At 38.4% G+C, this 26225-nt stretch overlaps 2 protein-coding genes and 2 long non-coding RNA genes across 6 annotated transcripts in view; 2 read left to right on the top strand and 2 right to left on the bottom strand.

Moving 5' to 3' along the window:
- Nucleotides 1-11220, bottom strand: part of LOC136268561 (uncharacterized) — a 16098-nt gene extending 4878 nt beyond the window's left edge. The window contains exon 1 of one of the 2 annotated variants that reach the window (XR_010707024.1): nt 5404-5499. Coding sequence is in view for 1 of the 2 variants with exons in the window: in XM_066063942.1 (XP_065920014.1) it covers nt 11079-11087 (9 nt within the window). In the remaining variant the exon portion in view is untranslated. Of the gene's footprint in view, nt 1-5403; nt 5500-11078 lie in introns of those variants that run through there. The other variant, XM_066063942.1, reaches the window with a different exon arrangement.
- LOC136268557 (uncharacterized) lies at nt 265-2785 on the top strand. Of its 2 annotated transcripts, XM_066063936.1 has the most exons (7): nt 265-800; nt 857-936; nt 982-1453; nt 1515-1586; nt 2232-2382; nt 2433-2571; nt 2619-2785. In XM_066063936.1, the coding sequence occupies exons 1-7, from the start codon at nt 618-620 to the stop codon at nt 2668-2670; spliced, it is 1149 nt and encodes a 382-aa protein (XP_065920008.1). In that variant the 5' UTR covers nt 265-617; the 3' UTR covers nt 2671-2785. The 2 variants fall into 2 exon arrangements, with proteins under 2 accessions (XP_065920008.1, XP_065920007.1); XM_066063935.1 differs by having other exon boundaries at nt 982-1600.
- On the top strand, nt 9000-22709 carry LOC136268567 (uncharacterized). Its single transcript, XR_010707054.1, has 3 exons — nt 9000-9296; nt 21331-21549; nt 22466-22709. It is a non-coding gene; the product is annotated as an uncharacterized lncRNA (long non-coding RNA).
- On the bottom strand, nt 22479-26225 carry LOC136268566 (uncharacterized). The gene is made up of 3 exons (XR_010707053.1): nt 26196-26225; nt 23403-23552; nt 22479-22631 (listed from the first exon to the last, which is right to left on the bottom strand). It is a non-coding gene; the product is annotated as an uncharacterized lncRNA (long non-coding RNA).

The raw sequence follows: 26225 nt of genomic DNA, 5'->3' as shown, positions 1-26225 counted from the left end.
CCCAGTGATATTATAGCTTTGTCAGCTGGTTTCTGGAGCAATTCTTCTTGCTCAAGAAAACAACAGCAACGGCAAAACTACAAATAGAACTTCATTATATTGCCAGACTGATGCTCTAGCCACTTGGCTATGCTTCCTCATACACACACACACTGACACACACACACACACACACACACACACACACACACACACACACACACACACACACACACACACACACACATGCATGTACGTATGTACATAATATCAATACGCATGCTGTATTTCCATTTCCTGGTATAAAAGCCCAGTCTTATAATCCATTTGTAAGCCAGCTGAAAAATCTTGTTTGCTCCTAGTAGCACACATATCATAAGTAAACTTGAGAATTATGCAAGTACAATCACTGGGAACAACCTTTCTAACCTCCAAGATCCTTGATTGTCAATATGACTTAAATGAGATTGATTAGGCACATTAGTTATAGGCACAAGTCATGCACACATCTCCAGAATTTGTGTGTTAAATATATTGAAATCCTACCAAAAAGTACTTTTGAAAGTATCTATGCATACTGTACATTGAAAATAATCTGCTATACAATTTGATTAGAATAATTACTGACATTACAATGGATGTATTTAATGTGTATAGATGTACATGTATTGTCAGTGATCAAGGCATCCGAAGAGTACGAAACTATTGCAGAAGGGATGAAAGGATCACTAGACAAAATCAATTCGCTACTGAAAGATCCACACATTACAATAAATGATGAAATTTATGACGTTGAATTGTTTCTCTGTAGTGACTATAAGGTATACACTTATTAGTAAACTTTGGTATTAGTAAATTACAAGTGTTCAAATTTCAGATGATTTTACTGTTGATGGGACTGAAAAAAGCATCATCACAGTATGCTTGTGTTTGGTGCAAGGTTGACCAAAAAGACAGGTATATACAAAAACACTGTATAAAACTTGAAAGATAATTCTGCAGATGGGATACAGGCATAGAAGACACCGAATATTTAGTCACAAATAGAAGAACGTTAGAATCTCTATATGAGGACTACAGAGAAAAACAATACAGCTGCAAACACTTACCACTTGTACACATTGAGACTGACCACATAATCCCTGACGAACTACACCTGCTACTAAGAATTACTGACATATTATTGAAGAACTTTATTGCTACAGCTGTTGCCCACGATAAAAGATTAATGAAAACTAGATGGAAACTGAAACAAGGGCCAATGGTGAGATCAGTTATTTTAAATATTAGACGCTGTGGAATCCCATTTGACATCTGGATGAAAAAAAATGATGATGAGAGCTCCGACAAAAGTAATTATTCATATACATCATTAGTAGGCTACAGGAAAAAAAACCTGCTCAAATTTTTTCCATCAAAGATCCCATTATGTCATCCTTCCACAGAAGTAAAAAGAGTAGCTCAGTTGTGGATTGTAAGTAGTAAAACTATTAAACTATGTGTTAAGGGATGCAATGTTTGCATTATTGTTGAAGGATTTCAAAGACCTTTACGATTTGATATCGCAAAGGAATCTGCTCACTCAGTACGACCTACTACACCAAAAGGTAACAGACTGCTTGTAAGTTTGTAGCTACAAAAGTTCACATGCATAACGATGTATGCATACTATGGATGCAGTTGTAAAGTACTATATAGGGCTATCGTGGTGTTAAAAATAAATACTCAGTTTTTAAAAATGTGATATTGACTGCTCTATTAGAGTGTCACCAGACTTGTTCTACCACCCCAGCATTGTACTGTACAGTGCTAGGAAGCAAAGCCCCTCTCCTCCAGTTTAATTAGACTCTGATATGCAAAAAAATGGTAAGAGGGGGAAGTGGTGGATGATTTTGGCAATAAAGTTACTATGAAGCTTACACAGTGAGGTTTAACAGTTATGAATGTAAATTGTTTTGGTGTCTGGATACAGTACATGTCTCAATATAATAATTTTAGAAGTTTGTGGTGGCATTAGAAGTTTTATATTATATCGCTAAAAATAAATACTCGGGGTTTTAAACATGACTGTTCTATTAGAGTGATTGACTATGCTATTAGAATATCTTTATGTTTTGGTACATAACGGTGTCCAATTAAAAAGGGGAGGGGCTTTGCTTCCTTTGTCTTTAATTAGTATATTATACTTTAGTATGCATATGAAACAATTCATATTATGTACAATGAATTTAAAGAACAAAACAAATTTGCAGGCAAAGGACTGGGTCGATGATTATACAGATTTACGAGATGTGCATTGCAGCTACCGCCCACAATATGTGACTCCGTACATACACATTTTGACCTACCATGTACCACACCTGATTCGCATGTATGGCAACATAAAGCAGTTTTCGTGCCAAGGTAAGGAATACTTAATGATCATAACGGAATATGTAAACTTAAATTCATAGCTGTGGAGAAGAAAAATGACATTTGCAAATCTATATATTTTAAATCTTCGAACAAGTGGGATGCCCCCAAAGACATCGTGGACCATGAGCAGAGGGTAAAGAAATTAAAGGCTTTTGCCCGAAGAAAAAGAGGCTACACGTATGTAATAGTATGAAGATATTACATGTCAATATTACTTTATGCAGCTGGCATAAGAAAACGGCATCCCCTGAGAGTAGACAATATCAAAATCTATGATCTATTGTAAATTTGTCAGTAACTTACACATGCATTCATACATACATACATAATTGTGAATGCACTATTGTACCTCCACTGCAATGTTTTAATACATCAACAATTAAATAAACAAGCTATGGGAATTAAGCTGAGGGCTGGATGAATGTATAAATATACTCGCTGAAACTTCTTGCAGAAGTGTTCCAGAATGCTATAGCTCTTACACAGTGCTATATGTTCAAATTATAAAAATACATAAATTGCAGCTGCTGAAAGGAGTAACAATACTTGGGTGATATGTTGGTATCCATGGTAACAAAGCACACTGATGTGGTAAAGTAGCAACAGTACTCTCAGTATAGAGTTACTGATCCATGAGAAGTGTAAGTGTGCAAATCGGTATACAAAACAGTACTTTACCTTAGACGATGCATTCTACATGTATTGAGCCTAACAATGGTAATCATCTTATGGCAATTGTCACTGATTATGAATTTATTTTTTGTGATTCTCATATAGCAGACACCCAACTAGAAAAATGTTATAAGTGTACTCCATGTATGGCGTAATGTATTTCATGGACCCATGGACTGAACTGGAAACAGCTTTTTACTAATAATCCAGGCATTATTTATCCCTTTTAATGCTGAAGACAAAATTACCAATCTACAACTGCTGGTACTGCTCTTCTAAACAAATCACACAGTTCATGCCCACACCAATTTATTAGAATATTTACAAAACACATGTACTTGTGTGTACTTGCAGCGATAGGTGCTACTACTCTAGCATAGATTCATTCCTTTGCTCCTCAAGTACTTAGCACAGGTATTTAGGTTTCAGTAATGAGCCAGTACGTATTCTTAGTTACATAGTCAAGTAGTCTCATGCCCACCCACCTCAGTACTCTCTTACTGATTGACTAGTAAGTTTGTACTAATATACATTCACTATAGCTTATTGTTAGCCTGTATAGGAATAGCCATGCCACCCTATAAAGCTATAAATTGAATACTGTCATGCATTGCAAAGTTTCTAAAAAAAATAGTGCATGCACGACCTTCATTAGTGACTTGTAAGGAAGAGCAGTGCCAGCAGATCACAGTGTAGATCGGTAGTGGTGTCTTTAACCCCACAAGAGAGATGGATTATTGTTAAAGAGCTGTTTTCAGCCCAATCCATGAGTCCAGTCCACAAGTCCAGTTGGCAAAATACATTACACCTGGCTATCATGTAAAAGGATACCTCCCATGCCCTATATATATATATATACCTTTTCTAATGAGATGCAAAAGCAAACTTCCCAGATGCTAAGAAATGATTCTCTATTGCTGCAGTTCATTACATCCTATTAGTGTTTTATTTGTTTTAATTCATAATTATTACCACCTTTAGTTGAATTGTTAGGCATACAAATGTGAATGATAATAAAATGCAACGGACAAAATAAAGCTTTTAGATCACGTAAAATCTCTAGTGCATTACAGCAGGTATTATCTTCGCTGAATTGCCAGACAAGTCTACCAAGTTAATAAGCAGTGTGTCTGACTGTCTGTGTGAACAAACAGCCTACAACCAGTAGTCCAGTCCAGTACTTGACTCATATCTAGCTAGTTGATGGTGGCAAAGAGGGGTGTGACACCTTCGCAAATCTGTACGTGATTTGAAGCTTCACGCGTGATTGCCGTAGTGTGATTTGTGATGTTATTACTGTGTTCTGAAGGACAGTAGTTTGTGATTAAAACTAGTATTGTATCAATGTGAACTTAGAAATGTGTTTTAGAGAGTAGTTTTCAAACAATTTTAATTATTTGCGTGGGCGAAACTGCTCGAGATTTGTTGTTTTGTGATTTGATAGTTGAAGACCATACGTGAGTTGGAGAGGTGTCATAGCTACTCCCGGGGCGGCAAACTCACTGTATAGCCAGAAAAAAAGCAGGATTAACTTTAGTAGCACAGGTTCGTAAACATTATGCACCTATCAATGGTAAGCCCCACTACCCCCCTCCCGGGCTTACTAGGGGATTAGTGGGGGATTTTGACCTGATTTGATCTGAAACTCTGCCCCACTAGTGGGGCATTTGACCGCTCGAAATTTTAGGCATTTATTTTAACTTGCAAGCTAAAGGAATTGACCTGTTTCCTAAAGTACCTAACAGCCATACTACATGGAGATTTGACCACTAGTCGTTCCCCCATGGGTGGAGAATTTGATTTTTCAAAAAGTCAAATCCCCACCATTCCCCCCACTACGCCCGGGAGGGGGTAGGTATGGGATAACATTGATAGGTGCATTACCAAACAGGCTCGTAAACATTTGTTACAACTTTCAGTTTCTTTATGGACGAACAATGCCTGTATGATTTTACGGTACTGGGCTTTGCAGTGTGAGGACTCTGATTTTCCTTTCCCCAAACCCCGGTTGTGTTTGTAGTTTAGTTGTAGAGTAATTTGTATTGTAACTGTATTATAAAAGAATTTACGGATTTTTCGTTTTCGTACTTTAGTAGCACTGTACTGATATATAAAAGTCAGACATCAAAGTGCACATTTGTCTCAAAACAAAGCGTTTTATACTGAGGGTTGGCCACACAGAATACTGAGAGCATAGATTTATAAACCCCAGGCACCTGGGATATTTAACAGGGTGCGATATGCTCAGAGGCTGGCCAGACTGGGGTCCGATACAACCATAGTTTATAAATAGATATAGCAAGACCAAAAAATCATACTAGTACAAAAAAAACTAACCTGCAGAGGTGTAAACGACTCGTGAAGATAGGAGGCTATTGACTGTGATGGTGAGCCCTAGGGTGCGCCTAGGCTTGCTGTGCCGTAACAATTATGACATAGGCGCTTCTGTATATACTTCGCTTCTGTTCGTAATCTATCGTAGTTTATGAAGGAGACACATGACAACATATTTTTTAAAATTATTTGTACTATGAAAACCGTTGGTTATGAAGTTAACTAGTGGTGAGGCGTTGAAACAAAGAACTGTTCTACCATATGACAACCGGTAAACTGAGAAAAAGTGACGTCTGGATTGTCAGTGTGAGCACATTGTGTTGTCTCCATTGGTTATGTGTATTAATTCTTATCGCGTGTTTTGTACTATGAAAACCGCCGTGTCTAGCTTTCACCTTTTAATGCAAGATAGATTTCATGTTGCTTAATGCTGCTAGAACCGGTAAAGTGACATAAGATTAAAGGACACTGCATGCCAAAGCGTTAAAGGCTTGCTCCTGATATAAGCGCGTAAATGTGTGAATCGCAAAAATAAAAATAATAAGTACGCTCAATTGTGCCATATGTACCTTCACATTCAGCATAGACTGTAGAACCCCCCACTGATGCTGCTTTATTAAAGTCTTCTTCTCTACAACCAGGAAACACTCAGGACTATAAAGAAGAGTTGTCTGTTCATCAAGGGAAATTTCAGCAAAGGCCATACAGAAAGCCCAGCAACATTATAAGACATCAAATGATTGGAAGCTGAAGCCTATCACTTATCATGTCAGTGACTGGGTTATGGTAAAATTTCCAGCAGAAGAAACAGGGTGACTCTGCAAACTATCCCGACCATGGCATGGTCCTTATCAAGTTACTGAAGTTAACAGGCCAGATGTTAGTGTATCAAAGGTATACTACCCACAAGACAGAGAAATTCAAGTGCAAGGCCAAGGCAAGGCCAATTCAAGTATAAAGCCATGCCCACCTAACATTTTTTTTGGTACGGTGGGAAGAGGAGAGGACCAAGCCGCCCCCCTAAATGAGTTGAACAATTTCTGACTGATAACCAGCCAGAGATGATCATAGCAGGATTCCAGTGCAGCAAGGAAGTAACACTGGTCAAGATGATGTATCTAATGAAACTGCAAGAACCGTTCAGGAGAAGAGGACAAGTAGCAAGTATGATCTGTATCAGAACTGTCATTGTCCTCTGAAGTGGTCTGATTGACAGGCTTGAGGTCAAGCCTTACCTGTAGAGGGAGTGATGTAACACTGTACTTAGCAGACTGTAATTGTATTTATGTAATTACTTGTGCACGTGTGTGTGAGCTATTAAACATGAAATAGAATTGTTACTAGTGCCATGCGGTGAGGTGTCATGATTACATATGGAAAATATAGCGTATAGTCAATAACAAGTACTTGTGACCCGATAACTACTACTGGTGGTCGATAATACCTACTTTCAGTTGTGTTAAAAGTGAATTGGTCTACAAAAGTGGGACAACTATACTTATAGCTAAAGGATACTGCTTACAAAATATGTGACAATTTCATTCCTTGAAAATTTCTGGTCATAGCTAGCTACATGCAGTAATCAATCAACCAAACAATTAATCATTCGATCATTCCATTAATCAACTCCCCTGAATTATTTTACACAATAGTAGCTTAAAGCTATGGCGGGCCTATATGGCTATATAAGTTGCATGTGCTTACCTTATAAATATCTAAAAAATGTTTCTCATCATATGTTTCGTCATATGTATGAAGAGGGATTTCATCAAATTCAACGTCTCTAATTATTCCATCTTTGACAGCTTTTTGGCGTTCAAGAGAATAACATGGCTTGACATGTGCAAAAATTGGTTCCGTTTTATTGTCATGTGGTGTGGATGTTAAGAAGAGACACCTGCTTTTTTGAAAATGATCAACAAATGTTCTCCAACTTTCCTTTGGGTAATGATGAGCTTCATCTACTATCACTAGATCATACTTGCTTGCATCAATTTCATCAACTGCAACATTAGCACACCCACCCACTTTATGAATATTGGTGATTACGACATGTGATTGTAAAGTTTCAGCGTCATGTAGTTGAGTTGATCTTGAAATCATTGTTATTGATGGTAGAAAATCATCTACTTCTTCCTTTGTTATGATTCCACGGTCCAGCAGGAAGGTTTTGTAATGATTGTGGACTTGTTGTGAGACAATGGGGTCGGGTGTTATTACTAGAACACGAGAAGCACACAGAACATAACTGGCCAGCACCGCCACACCAGTTTTACCACATCCAGAAGGCAATACTACTAGTGCTGTATTGGGGGAGTTGCTCGGGGAGTTGGGATCAAAATAATTTTGTAATGTTAACGCAGCTTTAACTTGGTGAAGCCAAACTGGTTCAGCGGATGGGGCATGCCCCACAGTTTGAAGAAAGTCGGCCAAAATTATCGCCGAGGAAATTATCCGGCTTTTGTTTTGGAATGGCGTTTTTCTAGACTCCTTTTTACTAGCCTGCATTGACATTGCCATGATCAATATGGTCCAGGTGGCACAAATGACAGTAGCTGGCTACCTCCGATTGTTGCGAGGGATATTGAATAGCTACGTAGCTAGCGGCTATCCTAGCTGACCCAGCTTCAAATACTAGAGAAGGTATTCATTCAGAGACCTTCGTGAAAACTGACTGACTACGTAGCTAGCAGCAACGTTTATATGTGCATTGCTCGGCATTGCACGCTGCACACTGACAGCTGCATGCATGTAGTCTGGCGTTGTCGCCCTTCAATTCTAATCGAAGGGGCGGCCGCGCCAGATTGCTAACATACATACGTGTCCGGCACTGATACAGATTTTGAACCTAAATTTTTAATAAACAAAAACAATTATTACTGACAAAAGACAAAAGATGAATATAAATGTCCACGGAGATGCCCTTGGCATGAACAGCCAGGTTGAGGGAAGAACAGAATCCACGTAATCAAAAAACAGCCTTAGGAAGGGCCAATATGGCATCGGAGCCAACAAAGCATGTGAGATGATGTGTGGCAATGGAACCTTTAGTAAAGACGACATCAGCAGTTGGACCAGAGCCACCTGCAGCTGAAGGCAAGAAGCATCCCATCTCCACATCACTACACACCCTCTGGTCATATTCCCTCCTCTTCTGCTGCTCATTATGACGATAATAAGTCGATACTGGTAAGGATTGATAAGATGGGGCATATAGGGATTGGAAACCAATACATTAGAGCATACGCATGTTGATGGAAAACATCCCAAAAGCTATATAATATTATGAGCAGCAATATATTAAAGTGAACATCATCTACAACACCACAATAAGAACAGTCAATGGCTGAAGACTAAGCTCAACACAAACATCATGACAGATCTCCTTTAACAAATGAGCACTTATTCCATTCTGGCAGACAAATAAGAATCCCCCAGGGACAACTTAAGGCATACTCAACAGAAAGGCAGACACCACACACAAGGGAAGCTGAGCAGGAAGTTGGCAGTAGAGCAGGCATCCAGCCATATTACAAAGCAGAGAGTGTCTTGAAAATCACCCTCATGCATGCAGATAAAACTCAGATGACCACCAAGCAGTATCAGTTGAGCAGCTCAAGGCTGAAGGAGCAGATTCAGTAAGATGGTCAAGCCGCTGTTGATGGTTATAAGCTTAGCCTTTGCAGAGTGTTATGAATCCATAACCTTGCAGGTACGTATAACGATTATTACTGAAAATCAGAGGATTAGTTACAATATCTGAAGTTCTGCACTGAACATCGTTGACTAACTGGGATTAACTATTCCTAACACTCCTAAATGTAATGGAAAGGCCAGAAGAAAGTGTCCTTGATTAATGACCAGTACCAACAGGCTCTCTTTAAAGGGATCAACAGGTCAGTCTCAGTGTCACAATTTGAATTGGATTGGGGGTACAGTATATACATTTGTAAAATATGGTGTGTCACAGTAGAGTTGCATGGCTACCCTGTTTGGCCCTCATGAAATTGTCTAGTAAAATAGTTCATTTCATGTACAGTTGCTATAAATTTTTTTTGGAAACTAACTGTATAAAGATCTGCACATACGGCTTCAAGGATTGGTAGATCACTTTTCATCTGAAATGCATGTTAGCTATGAACAATGCTGTAAATTTACTGACTATATATAGAGTCTACCAGCTGTAAATGTTGTGAACTCTTGGCAAGGCCACTTTCATAAATACAGGTCAAAGTTTTATATATTTAATATGCTTTATAATACACACACACAGAGGTAATCTATACAGTAATTCAAAGATGCAGACCATTGAACATGCCCAATTTATTGACACCTTCTGTAAAGGTCAACAGTAACCTGTTTTGCTGTAATTGTATGTTATGTATGTACCATCTTGTTAGCATGGGGCTTATTCAGGCCCGTTTCAAGTAGTATTGATTTGAGGTGTCAATATTGATCATTTGTGATCATAAGAGGAATGACCATGCACATGACCTATTACATCCAAATGTTTCCTAAAATGGTCATAATATCTACTGAACAACACCTAGTCACCACTGTTATGGTTGTGATAAACTGACCACTGTGGTGAGAAGCTAGACTTCACACCTTGGGTGTTGTGATGGTATACTCTGCATACATAGGAAACATGAAGTTATGAACCATATAGACCTTCAGTGCTGGTCACTGTAAAGCACTAATAATAATATATGGTCATGATTTGCATGATCACAATCAGTTAAGTGGTTGTATAAACAACCTCAATAATATCACACTGTTGAGAGGAAGTGTATGTAAGACAGGGAGCACACAGAAGTTAGCAGATCTATTAATGGTAGCTATATGGGAACTTTGTTCTGTCCACAGGCACATTACAAGACTCTTAAGACCCAGCGAAACATACAGCACTTCCTGTTCAGTCATACAGGCAATCATGTCAAATGGACTTCCCTGTTGTTAAACATGATCAACCAATAATTTGTGATACACCTTAATGAATTCAACTTGAATGAGAGCAGAGGCATAGCCAGACTTTTGGTGATGCCAGGGCCTAGCTGTAAGCTCAAGACCAAAAGTCAAGTAGAATGTTCTTGGGGGAAGTCCTGGGTGCTTCCCCTAGATCCGTCTAAACGAAAATGATGTATACACAAAATGTGCCCTTAGGCAGTAACATTAAAGGTGCTGTTTGTGCATCTACCTAGCTAAAACCTACACACTGTTGTTTATGCAGCTTATAGAAACTATCAATCTATTGTAGCTAATACTAACTTAATCTTCACTTCTAGACCGTGACAGCCAACTTCAAATTTTCTAGCACACGGGAACCCTCCACACTCCCGAGTCGCTTAGTTGGCAATACTTCCTTCCGAGTATACATTACTCTCGGTCGGCCCTCCTGTTGATGGTCAGTAACTTTAGACTTGGCTTGTACTCCAATGTATTCGAGACATCACGTGCCCGCAACATGTGACATAAATAAACCATTCATCAGATAAATACACAGCTTGCGCGACAACAAAAACAAGCGAAATCACGTGCATAGGATTTCGACCAATCAAATCGATTCATTTTTGAACTTCAAACTATAATTACCACACGTGACTTCCGCTTTAAATTTGTCGACTCGCAGGAACTATTAGAACCTGTGTATACATCAACTATTCACAGTTTGTGCTCACCTGACACATGTATAACACGACCACTCAAGTTTATCGCAGCTGCTGCCTTGTAATATGTCTGCATCAACCAATCAACACTCCTTTCGCCATTTCCACCACGCATCACATGCGCTACTGATCATGTGATGCAACAGATCTAGATGATTTGTTCAGCATTAATGCAATGCGACCCTCAAGAGTAGTACAGAGGAGCGCTAGTGTGCAAGTAGCTATCGGACAGTTCCAGGGCTGTAAGATTTGGTGTGATTTTTAATTGTAAAAGATTCTGCCAAAGGGGGGTGGCGACTAGTCTGGCGTAGCCGACCCGTACGCGTAGCGCGAGGGTCTGGTGACAGCCGCATTCAGTACCTGTGCAGATGGAATGCAATTAAATTTGAAAATATGCGCGAAACACTTGTACAATTTCCGGTAACAGAGCGCGACAGCTACTGTACTTGCACTTGAATGACGTCTATTTCCTCTACAAACCCTTACATTTGTGCTGGTTGTGGAAAAGACATAAGAAGCTCGCCATAGAGGACTTGCAGCGTGACGTAAATCGTCGTAATTGCTAAGCAACCGTAGCTGTCGGCCATGTTTCGGGACAGCGTTTTGGCTGAAAGGCGCTTTCTCAGGATTTGGTACAGGCTGTAATGAAGCGAATAAGTGTTGAGTTGTGTTGTAAATACCACCAAGCTCGTTAAAAAAGGCGAAGAAGTTAGAATCGGTGAGTAATGTATCGAAATTTAATTAGCCACCTATTTCACGAAGCTAATGATAAGATCTTCTATTTCGAAACCAGCCCCGCTTCCCAGTGCCACTATACCCAGGGTTTAGTGAATAAATCTCGTTACCTTCATTCTGACCCAATATGCGCCATACAAAGTTGTCCCGAAACATGTCCGCCTAGCAACCGTTGCTTCACGCTTGCAAGTCCTCTATAATCAGTGGCCAAATCGGAATAACGTCATAGAATGTTGTTAATTGGTCACTAAGCGATCTGATTGGAAGCACCAGTTTTTCGTAAGGCTGGCACAAGTACTGAATGCGGCTGTCACCAGACCCTCGCGTTACGCGCGCGGGTCGGCTACGCCAGACTAGGTGGCGACCTGACCCCCCCTTCCCCCTTCCTGGCTACGCCCTTGATCTTGTCCCCTAGCTCCACCAACCTCACTTCCTTATTTATAACTACATTCGTAGTTTGCTACACTGCGATTTATCTCGATCTGACTGCTCTATTAGAGTATCTCGAATTATTGATGCGCGTAGCCAGGCCCTTTTCTTTCTTTTGTGTGGGGGCGGGGAAAGAAAAGGGTCTGGTGAACATAGTATAGCTTCGTCGTTGGGCTATCCCGAGATTGTGGGGATTCTACTGCGCAGCTTCCGGATTGTTGTTTGGTACGAATGACGTGATTTGTTAATATATATATATATTTTTTATATTTAATCAGGCAAAATAGCATCAGCCAAAAAGGCTGTTTTTCAGCTATGCCCTGAGAACACAAATACAATATGAGTAACTTACAGTACATACATACATACACAAAACGAAGTTACAACATGCAATACAATTTCTTAAATTCTGACACAGTTTTAGCACCATAAAGTGCTGGTGGTAATCTGTTCCAGATGGCTGTGCCCCTGTATAGGCCAATGACCGTTTGCGTTTGCCAAAATTAGTTCGAACACTGGGAACATATAACCTGTGTACGTTTCTACTAGAGCGACCAGTGACATCTACAGCAAATGAAAAAACTCCATGTAAATAAGGAGGAGAAATCCTGTTAACAATCTTAAAAACTTGAAGAGCGGTATGAAAAGTACGTCTTTCAGTTAGAGACAATCGCAAATTAAAGTTACCAGAAAATGGTAGTGATGATGTAAATTTAGAATGAAGTCTCTCTAAACGACGAGTACCAGCAGAATGCGTCATTTGCATCCTGTTACCATAGCTACTACTGAAATATCTATGGTAACAGGACGCAAATGCAGCAGATCACGTGGGTTATTGCATAAAGCGGCCTTGTGGCCTATGGCTTTATGGCCTTGTGGCCTTTTTTTTTTTTTTTTTTTTTACAATAGGTGTAATAATTTTTTAAGATAAAACAGTACATAATAAACAAAAACAATTATCTTACATATGGGCCTCAGTGACCTGCACAGCAATCGGTGCCTCAGCAATGGGACAGTGCAAACTGGACCTGGCACCGCGAATGCACATAATTGCAGACCTCAACAAAGAGAAGCTCAATTTACATCTCAGCCATCCCATCACTATTCCATAGGAAAGACTGTGCTTTGCACTCAAAAGGTTGGCCAATCTCTTATAAAACTGAGTAGCAGCATCACCCATTCCACCAGTAGTAGTAAAAATTAAGGAAGTAAATGAGGCATTCTCTACTTCATGAACCCGGTTGTTGGTATTCACGTCTCTTTTCCTTGTCATGACGTCGGTATGCAGAGTGTAGGGGTTGATTTGAGGGTGCACTAGGGTTAAAAATTCTGACATCAAAGTATGACCTCTCAAATCGTCCTCCCCAAAAACCATTAGCTGCAATGTCAAGCCTTGCGTTATCATCACGATTAGCTGTTTTGTATTGAAGGGTCTCACCAGAAAGAGGCTGAAGGTGGGGTTCAGTGACAACATTGTTACAGACCTCGGAAAGTAAATTGGCAGTTAGATCACGCGCTTCATTATGTCTCAGAGAAGGAAACCCGCCCTTTGGGCAAGACAGAGCATGTTCTGTGGTAAAAGAGTGACCATGCACAAGCACAGGAAGTAGGGCAGGCAGATGGTAGCCAATGATAGCGAAGCGCAATTGCATCACGAAAAGCAGTTTTATGAAGCACAAAATTATGCAACTTCAATGGAAGACAAGAGAGCCAATTCGATGCACCCTTCTCCTGAGCCAACATGACTGAGGAACGCATGCTAGGAGGAAGTTCATCGAACAAATGATTGGCAGATTGAAGTTGCTCTTGATGGCTCCTAGAGCAAAACTTGGATCGCAACTGAACCTGTGCATCAAGACAGTCACCTAGTTGATGTACCTGAGAGATAATCAAGCCAACGAGACCAGCATTGATCATGAGAACATTAGTAGAGTGTGACACAGCTGCTATGCACTATTGTTGCCTCGCATAGGCTTGTGTTAGACTCCATGCCAGCATAGAACCATAAGGGAGATCGATACTCTCTAATACAACAGTCACCTACATGTTTTTATAATAAATACTCAATAGAGCATTCGCAAATTAAGTATGACATACAGACTATGTGATATTTCTAATGTAGAATCTCGCATAGAATCCTAGCTATATACTCATGCCGTAGAGTCAATTTTTTTCTTGTTCATATTGCAGCCTGCTTGTTTCATGGATCATCTGGTAGCTATATAGCTACAGAGCATGGTATGTAAATTGTAGAGCTTTTCTGAGGTTCAGTATAAGGTAGTCCACAGATTATATAATCTATGGGTAGTCACAGTAGCAGTATTCAACTGAGTAAACAAGCCAGGCTGTTATTTCTTGCCATATATTAATGCAGCCATACAACTTAACTTGTGAATGCTCTATTAGAGTATTTTATTTTTTATTAAAACCATGTAGGTCAGGGGCGGATCCAGGAGCTAGCAAGGGGAGGGGCACCGACAGGCTAAGTTGGTAGGTGGTTGGGGAGAGTAAATTCTCTTGTTAGTTGCTGCATTTTTGAATCAGCAAATAATTACCTCTTAGTAGTGTTTCATTGTTCATTTTTGCCATTTTGGCCTTTGCAGATGGTTGTGAAGTCTTAAAAAGGCTCTGAATGTCTTAAATAACAGCAACACGATAATTATTTTTAGAGGTGAATTTGTAATAAAATGCTAGTAAAATATGCATATTTTCATGAGTTTTATAAACTGATCTTGTCCTTAGTATTTAGTCTACTAGAAGTATGGCTGGCTCCTCCAAAAGGTCAGTGGGGGAGGGGGGGCATTTGCCCCAAATGCCCCATCCTGGATCCGCCATTGTAGGTGACTGTTGTATTAGAGAGTATCGATCTCTCTTATGGTTCTATGCTGGCATGGAGTCTAACACAAACCTACATGAGGCAACAATAATGCATAGTAGCTGTATCACACTCTGCTAATGTTCTCGTGATCACCAAGATCTAAGGCCACAAGGCCGTAAAGCCACTAGGCTGCTTTTTGCAATAACCCAGATCACGTCATTTGTACCAAACAACAATCCGGAAGCTGCGCAGTAGAATCCCCACAATCTCGGGATAGCCCAACGACGATGCTATACTATGTTCACCAGACCCTTTTCTTTCCCGCCCCCACAAAAGAAAGAAAAGGGTCTGGCTACGCGAGCCTGAGACTATGATGCCCGGGCCTGGGCCCGGGTTCTGGCTATGCCCCTGGATGAGAGTGTGGCTTGAGACAAATTCCCTCACCATCCAATTAAGCTGGTGATTTGTGTGTGTATATTGATGTATGACTGACTGGATGTTACAGTGACACACCAGCTCATCCTGTTAATTGCTAAAAGTATCTTGAAAGTGATGACGATGATATCAGAATCAAAGGCTGCTTTGATTTCCTTCTCCAGTGAAGAAAACTGATGGGACTGTGGAATGTGATGACAATTCACAATAGGCTAGCAATGTATTGAAGATTGAAGCCTTATGAATGGAGAATATAATTGGGCATCATGTGGATACATGTTTCTGCATACCATGTGTTAGTCATTGAGCAGACCATGCATGCTGGAACAAGATTGTCATATTGAGAAAAGGGTCAACATAACAAGATCCCTTGTTTCCTATCACCTAGCTTATTAAGAGCAATTAGGCGGTAAGCCTTCAAGATAACAATAAACCATCAACCAGCTAACTTTAGTTTCAAATAAGAGAACATGTAACAGGTGACAAAGAAACATTTCCGGCTCACATTTTAGATGAGCTTGAATCTATAAAAATGCCTCCCAGTTAATGAACAGTTTAATCTTAAACACAGAAATATGTTTGTATTTCTAAATAATTCATAGTTACCCAAGTGGTAGGGAAAAATGGTATGTTGGGAAACAAGTAATTAAAAATTGTTGGCCTCCGTACCTTATAGTTATTACAGTCTGTTCCAGTAGCAAAGTTAGTAGTGAGGTTTAATATGGTACAAAATTAAACTTAAAATTTGATCCCACAATCATATGTGTACTAACATCATGTGTCTGAATTTTTGTAACACAAATGGTACAACTAAACAAAACTAATAGCTAACTATAAATAAATTACTCTGCATACTAACTAATGGTGGGCGATGTAAGTAATAAAATATCGATATTAAAAACATGAACAGGACATGGCTACTATCAGTGAGAGAAATGAAATTAGCACAAATGTGCAGATACTAATGCTGGAATGCCTGATACTTTGGTATCAAGTACTTTTTATAAAGAATTTTGAAATTTTGATTCTTGCATGCAGTGCATGGTAATCTTACTGCTAAACTTGCAATGACCACTTGCAAAAAAAATGGTAATAAACTATTGCTAATGACAGGCAATCCACCACTCTTAATTTCTTAATGGGAGCCTCACTAATTGGACTAACAAGCATAATAATACCATGACAGAAGTACTTGAAATTGTAATATTTCTTGCCTCTAGATGAACATTGTGTATTGAAAAATATGTTAATGTATGAATAATGTTTTGAGGGCCATCAAGTGCAAGTGTACATAAAAAACAAGGTGAAGACTCTTTAGTTCTTTGAACTTCTTTCATCTATTAGGTGAACATGTCCAGAGGGGTATACATCACTGATACTACGACTGCTTGGAATTTGCTGATAGTGATGGATACAGGGAGTTGCAATGGTTTCTGACTATAGTGCGTGCACCCAAAACTAGTTATATAGCGGGCGGGCAGCTACTGTATACGTATGTTTGCCAAGTGTATAATGACATAGTTAACTTTTAATGTTGTAGTGTTTGTTTGGTAGGCAGACGTGGTGGCACTGTCATTATAATAGCTATATGACTGTATGTACACAATCATCAGAAGAAGGATGGCCAGCTAGCTGGACTACACCATCTCCACCTTTATTTAGAACAATTCACTTTACAAGATCAAGATATTCCTATAGACTAGCCAGTTACTCTAATACTGCAGTCACATACTCAGTCAGATGCACTTGAGAGTTTTAGAGTTATTTATAAACATAAGCAACTACTGTATTATGCACCATGTGGTCACTCATGGAAAACTTCAGACAATTAAATGCAAAAGTTGTACAGTTTCAAAGTTTTTGATAGTAAAATCTGGACATGTATGTAACAGTATGCTTATGTATTGTAAGCAAGAGTGAATAATAAAAGAGAGAGTGTCTAACTTCAGTATGGTCTATCAAAAATGAGGGCTTCATGTCTTTCTGGTTATTACAGTAAATCCACGCTTATGATTAAGTGTTGATGGAGCAAGTTAACAGTAGTGAAACTCAAAATACGTAACTACTTTGACACCCTATATCAATACATTATTCATTGTATGATAAGCACTAACATTGCGTGAACCTTGATAATAATTTCATCACTCACTCATACAAACTGAAGCGTACATAAAACTTTACAGGTTCTGTACATTTATTGAATGTTCAATCTATTGATATAGTCAAGGGTACACAATGAATTATGTCAATTACTTGTGATCAACCACACTTAAGCAGTTGTGATGTGGAGCTATTATAATAAATATGACATGATAAGTTATGACGCTACATCACCTACTATTACTGCTTCTTTGTTGATCATGTGGGTGTGGGTGTGGCTGGATGATCATTTAACTGCACACCTGTACATGAAAATAGCGTTAGGGCATAAGGCGGTTTTGTTGCCTTAGCTCTTAGTGATCACCATCATAAGAATGTTAGCAGAGTGTGATCCACCTACTAAGAATTTATGGCTTGGGTTTTGGTTTTGTAGGTGCAAGCATAGAAGCACAACTGAATAGATCATATCAATTGTCAGCTGCATGTTTGCATATCGTGAAGTACTCCAATAGAACATCCAATGGTAACAGTATGGTTTGTATTTAAGTTCACATTCAGGTTGAACTCTATGGTCTATATAATGAAACATTTGTAATACTTGCAACTAGATAGTGTGTTTCCTGGTATACTCACTTTAAAGACTTCTCACTTCTGCACAGTCATATAACCTCAACAAAGCCCTACGTGCACCTCATACCCATTAACGTATGACCCCAAGAGAAAACAGGCACACCATAATATCCAGCAAACTATCCAGCAGCAGTATAATGGACATAAAGCTTTGAGTGATCACGAGAATGCTAGCAGCAGCAACTGTAGTGGATTGTTAAGGCAAGTACACAAAAACACCAATAAACTGATACTCTCTAATACAACAGTCATTCTGTGTACTTGCACGCACATTGTAAACTACTTACTCTATAAAGCAACCAACAATAGTTTTTTATATTATGATATGGTTAACAAATATTCATGATCAGATATTATAGTTACGTAAATGCTAACGCAAAACAAAATCTTACTGGAAGACGTGTAGCTAAACAATGCTTACACTATAGTACTTTTAGTTACAGCAGCCCTTGAGTTGAGCAAGCCAAATGTCTAGTCAGTGTGGATACTGCAATACAATTGTTTCATAAATGTACTATCTATAGACCATACATTTGTGGAATTTTAACATGCAAAAAACCATGGGTGATCCTTCTTATGAACCACTATCGTCACAGTATTGTGGTTCAAATATAAACACCTCAGGTCATGTGAGACATATGAGAGACACACATAATGTATGAGATACACATGCATTTTGGTAGTTATCTCATGAGTAGTTTCCATCTTGTGCATGACAAAAAAAAGCTTCTCACTTGATTATAACCAATGTGAAAGACAACAGCACCTTGATAGCTCAAAACATGGAGAGAAATGACCATTTATCCTAAAACTGCATGTGCCAAATTTATAAAATATTGCAAAGTGTACAAGAAAATTTTGTACTCTTCTGTTATCAAATCTCACTTGTTTTAGCCTCAAATTTTCTTTAAGGTTGAGGTGTCTGAAAGTATGCACAAAATCTGAATCCAGAGCAGAGTTTAACAATGAAAAATAGTAACAATGAAGTAATTGGCACTACCTATAGAGCTTAAAGTGCTAAAAAACTAGTTCCTGCATGACATATATACACACTCAACTTTATAATTGGCTAGATTGTAGACAATTATTGGCCTCGCTGGAGTAATACTTGTTTTTTAGTTAATGTGAACCTTTTCAGGTAGGCATGCCAATAGCATTCTAGAATAATTGGTCTAGGAATAATTATAAGTTTTGGTTGCATAGTATTGCAAAAATTTTGGTGATGCATTACTGAAACGAAAGATTGAAGTACTCTAATAGAGCAGTCACCACCAACTCCCATAATTCTAATTAATTTATTTGTTTGGCACAAAGTTAGGTGGGATCATGAAGGTTCACTTACAAAAAAAATATTGACCAGAAACCAGCCTCACAATACTTTCATGCTGCCTGGCTAGGGAGACAAGCCCTTTGAAGTTGTTATGGTTTATAATTTCTTTTCAGAATTTTCTACTGACTGCATGACTAACTGCCTGCCTGGTATAACTTGATAATGGCTTAAGCAATTAGCTTGATTTTTTTTTCACTGTTAGACATTATTACAGGTGCCTTTTGGCATAATCACAGCACATAACTACACATTATGGACTTTGTCCTCCTTTGTGTTTCGTTCTTTTCACTGACAATGAAAGGTGTTAATTCATGGTAGCATGTGACGGCTTCCTTACATTTGTAGCGAAAATCATCATTCTGACTGATTGCAGAGGCACTTTGTAATGCTGTGTATTTAGCTGAAAATGAAACAGAATGGTCATTTCACTATTTCAGTAATTGCTAGTAGGGGCTCTCAAAAGATTAAGTCTGGTGTTGATGCGGTGTCCACGGGTTCACTTACTCATACTGAATTGTGTTATACAAATAGCAAACAAACAAGTACAAAGAAAAGTTTTTTAATTGTTTGGGCTGGATTTTACAAAAGTTTGCTAAGGTTTCGATTTTGCTGTTTAATAATTTCATCGCAGTTATTGTTATCAAAAGTTAGAAACTTTTGCATAATATTTTCTGTGATGTATGAGGTTAAGGTATATGCTGGTATTTTGGGTCAGGATCGCATAGCTTAAAATATGCTCAGAGGGTTAAATGTTACAGATTTAGAAAGAAATGGATGATACTACTTCAGATCAAGAATATTGTGACTCATAATACCCCCATATGAATAGTAGGAGCACTTATAGTGCTTTAGAGAAAAGATCATACAGCCCACCACATGGTAGGATAATTTTTGAAATTTTAGGATAGTGTAGTATACGGTTACACCTTTTCCTACAAGAATTGGGGTCACATTATTAGGTGATAAGAATGCTTTTAACTTAAGTGACTCATAATACCCACATATACCTTACTAAACCTGTGGTGGGGTTACTAAATAGTTAGTAACCTGTAGTGATTGTTTACTGCATTCATCAAATAACAAAAGGCAAAGCCAAAAACAAAATGTCCTTACTGTTAGCTGGACAAGACAAGCATCATTAGCATTCAGGTAGGTGTTCAATAGACCAATGTCTGGCACGGTGTGACGCTGACACAATAAACTCGAAGGATAAATCTTGATGCTAACACTTACAGTTTGCTTCTTAATAGCTTACTTTCTGGACAAGACAAGCGTCATTCTAGCCTTGCATAGTAACTACTTGATACTGGCACTATTGTCCCGTTATGTTATGAATGTCACGCCAGTGTAGTGGCACTGACATCAACTTGACAATCCCAATACTAGCATGTAGTTTGCCACTTTCACTCTTTCTTTACCTACTTTGTTCAGGGAAATTTCTAAATTCAGCCGACATCAGTTTCTATGCCATTTTAGAGCCCTTCAGATGATGTGGGTCTGCCTTGGTAATTAAGTTTGTGGGTAGACACATCGTCCTCGGGTCTCTAAACAACATAGAAACCTTGTCAGCCCATTATAATGCACGCAACATAGTTGAGCTCCTTGTAGATATGAGTAGTTGTGTGTGTGAAACAATTCACTGAGAATTTGGTGGTTAATGAATGAAGTAGGAAATACCAACAACACACTAATTACAATCATATTATTTTCTTGCTCCTGCATATTGTGTATGTGTATAATAACTATAATTATGTTTCATTAAATTAAATTTTATGTATGCATTGCAGTTGATTTCTGATGGAATAAAACAACATCTTGATCTACATGATGCAGAGGATACACACATCCAAGCAATGGTCCTTGCACAGACAACAGAAAAGTTTTCTAATGATAGCAGTCAATACAAGTGTGAGGTATACATTGGAAAAAGTCCTAAAGATATTCACAAACGTTTTGCTAGTGGAAAAGTCCATACACTGTACTAATTGTTATTGGTAGATTACAAGGTCAGTGTGGTGGGGATAATACATAAAATAGCTAATTCTGTTTTTTCAGTTTATTGGTAGAGCAGTACGCAAGGTTAATCCTGATGATTGTGTTAAGGCCCAGATTGTTACCCACTGATACTTCAGCCAGCAGGTTAACTATGGCATATTTGAACAGCTTGCTAAAGTTGATCCTTGTGACCCAGATGATCTAGTAGAGCCTATGGACGAGAAGAAACACCAACCACTGTAGCTATTTAACTCTCATAGATGTTATTTTTGTATAGTAGATCTTAACACTAGTTTATGTAAGGTTTTAAATTAACTCTGTTGTTTGTAAAAGGTGTATTGAAAAAATGTTCAATTCATAGGAGCATGTATATGTTTGCAGAATCAGTTGTAAACTTACAACAAAGTGCTATATAGTGGAACTAATAATTCAAAATGTAATCAGATTCAGCATCAGCACCTCAAAACTTGCCTTGTTTGAAAGAAGTAAAGTATCTTTTGAAATAATTTCTCAGTTGTAATGATACTGGCTAGTTACAAACTGTGAAGACAACAATAAGCTGCAAATCCTTTTTTCAAATTTTAATTTACATATCATTTTGACAGAAGGTGGTTTCACTTCTTACCCTACAATAGCTACTTGTGTTAACTATTTTCACGTAGCTAAGTGTATTCAATTCTCAACAAATTATTTATAGCTCTACAGCCAGATGTAGTGAGAGTGCCACTATCATAGGTGACTGCTCTATTAGAGTATTTGTCACCATCCAATAAAAGTAGTAGGGGGTACCCCATTCCTACTACCTATGTATAGAGCTGTTAACAACACACTGCAAAACTGATGATTGGTTTAAAAATTTAACAAATATACATATACATTAATCAGGTGAGATTTGTATATATCCATTTTGATAATGTTTTGTTCTAGACCAGATGCTCTTCAATCCATAAGCCAACACAATGAGGAACAGCACTACCAGTAGTGTTAATGTGAGCAATCCTATCACCATCATTGTGTCTGAGTAGGGACGATTCTTCAGTGGATTAGCAGCAATGTTACGTGACTTCTCCACTATCAAACCCATCGGCCATGGCTGGAGTGGAAAGAAAATGACAACTAATCCTTACAGCTTGACTGTTACTATACTTGCCACACATACAAGAAACAACAGAAACACTTAGCTGTTGTATTTATGTTACTGCTTACCCAGTCACATCTTTTTAAACAGTAGTGTCTTACAATGAGGATGGGGGACCATATTATTGATGGGTTGGTATAAACACTGAAGCCAGAGAATAAAGGCCCACAGGGACCCAACATATACTATAAAATTACTAACAAACTCTGCAGGTCATGATTGTTCACACCTTTTTGGCAGTGTTAGTCTTCGGCCAACTCACAGTCTAAATTTTGCTATCTCTGCTGCATACCACCTAGAACATTTACTTCACAGAAAGAGGCTTTTCCTCTAGAATCATTGCTTAAATGATGTAATGAACAACTTGCTTAGCAGGCAAACTTATGGACTAGTAAGCTCAACATGAGAATGATTGACTTGTGCTAGCCAACACACACCTTCTTTGGTAGAGGCACTTAAGCGTGATGGTAGAGAAAAGTACAATTGTGGCCTGTAAATTAGCTGGTACAAGGTAATGAATGTATAAATGTTATAAGTATATAAACATCAGAGAAATTAGGGTTGGTCTCCTGCTTATACCAAGGACAATGTGTAGGCAGCCACCAAAGTCCACCCATCTGGATATTAAACTATTTGTTTTTAACACCAAAATTAATCACCATTAATAAAGATGGATGGACTGGAGTAAAATTTAACAACAGCTACACATACACACTATATACCTACCACTTCACTCTGTTGAGAGTAGATACTCCATACTCCAGTTTGACTGGTTGGTACAAACCCACTAGCTTGTAGTAGCGTATACACTAATGTACCATCATAACATTGTCTGTATAGGATCCTCTCCTTCACACTGGGGTAGGTGCTGCGTATCTGATCAAGTGGACAAGTGTGATAACATGAACAACTCTTTACAACAGACACTACTTAACTACTTTAGAGTGGAACATGATAAACCAGAATACCTGACACAATTTGCTATGTTAATAAGTTATATCCCACACAACACCACTGATATTGTAAACTGGTTATTAGGCCAAACACACTTATAAATGACTGCTATGAACTTTTGATAGGAAAGCATTAAATTATGCCCACCGCAACAGTACTTTTCAGTCAAGGAAATGGCAATCCTGAGAAGTCATCACTATTGCAGATGTCAGTGCTTGCCAATAGACAACACCTGGTGGGGAATCAAGCGTATTAGTGTACTGAGACACTTAAAATAGATGCTCAAACGATTCTTTGCTTCCATTCTACATAGCAGCAGCAATCAGGACACACAATAGTGTGTCATGTGGCCAAGTACAGCTAGTGTGGACATGCAACAGACAAGTGTGTATTGTATGGTAACCAAGCGGAAAATGCTGTTTTCACGCATTTGTAGCTCAATAGTGCCTGAACGGAAATTAACCAGTTTTGCCGCAGAAGCTCCCTCGGGGTAGGGCACCTCCTAATCCAAATTTGAGTTGAATCCCCCCAGCCATTACTGAGATATGTACCTTCAAAGTTCGTCTTACTGTATTTTTCTTCTTAATCTTCTTACGTAAATTTACACTTTAGAAAAATTGCAATAACTTGTGCGCGCCTTAGTTGATTGACTTCAAATTTGGAGGGCAGTAATAGCATAATGCAACACATTTACAGCCAAATTTTCGTATAGATCGAATTAAGGGTGCTGTGTACAGTTCGTACAAGGCTTCCCAAGACATAGTCTGTTTTGCACTAAAATAAATATTATGGTCACTTAATTAGTCTGTGACATGTTGACGCATTTTAGTACCTGTAAATTAGGTATCCCATAGCAACAAGCATACGCATCTTGCTATTCTACACCCTCTCACTTAAATTAGAACTACTTCGACATTTTTAATCCAATAGACATGAAATTTTCACACAAGTTACTTTAGTAATTTTGTCAAAGAAGAGTGTTTGCCATTTTTAAATAGCAAGTCCAGATGATGAATAACGTGGAAGTAAAGAAAAGGATTTCTGGGAGTGTCAACCCGAAAGATAAATATGTGATGATTGAGAAGCTAAAAGACAAAAATAAAAACGCACAATGGTTTCTGCTGTTTAGCATGGTGTATCATAAAAGTATCAAGGCTCTTGTGCATAAACTGTAGGACTAGTTCTAGTATAAAGGGAAAAACTGTAACTCATGTTCTAAAGCAAATTTAGCAGTTGGGTTTGGACTAAACTGTGTACTAGTGTTAGCTTATACCCAGTAAAAAAGTACAGAACATTTGTTTAAACCATTTGTAAGTTATAGAACAATTAAATTTTATGGGAAGCCATATAAGCGGACTGTACAGAGCACCCTTAAGAACAACAGAACTTTGCATGATTTTGAAAATTGCTAAAGCAATTTGCTGTCATGCCTACAGGATAATCCGCTTGACAGAATAACTTGAAAATTTGTCTGTAGATAAATTAAGTTACTATTGTAGTGCATACCTTTAGTGGTTTGAAAGTGCTGAGAGTATTAGCTAAGGAGAAAGAACGTGATCAAGATACTCTAATAGAACAGTCACTGAGAAGTAAAAAGTATGCACAAAAATAAACGTCAGTAAATTTTTTCTCTATGTTTCAAACCAGGGACCTCCACACCTACTACCAACCCTTTACTACTCTGCCACTACTGTCAGTTGCTCAATTTCTACCTTAGAAATGAAAGTTCTGGTTTAGTACACTAGAATGATAACTCGTAGATCTCAGTGGAAATTCTAGAACATTCTATATGCGTTGTATTGAAGTGCTCATAAAATTTTATGTCATGTGGCCAAGTACAGCTGGTGCGGGTGGGTGACATAGTCATTTTATGGAATCAGAAAATGCCATTTTCATGTACCCATAGCTCCATAGTGCTTGAACCTTGGCTTGAATGGTATAATTAACCATTTCTGCTGTGAAAAAAGTTGTAAAATCGAAGGTGGCAGCCAACAAATGGCTGCAATGATGTTGATGTTAGCTGTTTTGGTGCAGATATAAACTACATGACCTTAATAAACAAGTGTCCATAGTATGAGTGTACCACGTGTGCTTAACAGGCAATATGTGTCATGTGACCTAACAACCTGAGTCTACAGTAATCCAATATCTGTACAACAGCTTGGTACCCATGAGTGTTGAGGGTCAGTGTACTATGCTGCATGTAAATTGTGTTCTGCAACTTAAATTTTGATGTGTACTATGTAATACAAATCTTGCTGAGGATAAGATTAACAGACAAGAGTGTAATAAATCAAAAATTTGTGTGTCAAAATTTTATACAAGCTAAAATCAAACATCACCAACTGTAGATACTAATTGTATCATGTTATTCTTCAAGAAGTCATGTTGTAGACCACTCACTACAGAGGTACACTTTGTTACAGATTATTACAACTTTTCCTGCTCAGAAATTATGTCACTACTTTTGCTGAGATGTTATGTTGTTACTATATAACCCATCAATATTACAGAAGACATTTTGCAGTCAGTAAAAAGTTAAGTCAGTTGTTGCTATTGGCTCACCTGATCCCAGGAAAGTTCACAATATGACAT

This window comes from Dysidea avara, chromosome 10, assembly GCF_963678975.1.
Source record: "Dysidea avara chromosome 10, odDysAvar1.4, whole genome shotgun sequence".
Lineage (NCBI taxonomy): Eukaryota > Metazoa > Porifera > Demospongiae > Dictyoceratida > Dysideidae > Dysidea > Dysidea avara.
Note: the sequence above shows the minus strand (reverse complement) of the source record. Positions and strands in the feature narration are given on the sequence as shown.

Coding starts and splice junctions, on each gene's coding strand:
- LOC136268557 (XM_066063935.1), top strand. CDS start 618: ATGTATTTAATGTGTATAGATGTACATGTATTGTCAGTGATCAAGGCA. Junction 937..981: donor AAGGTTGACCAAAAAGACAG/GTATATACAAAA, acceptor ATAATTCTGCAG/ATGGGATACAGGCATAGAAG. Junction 2,383..2,432: donor AAAGCAGTTTTCGTGCCAAG/GTAAGGAATACT, acceptor TTAAATTCATAG/CTGTGGAGAAGAAAAATGAC.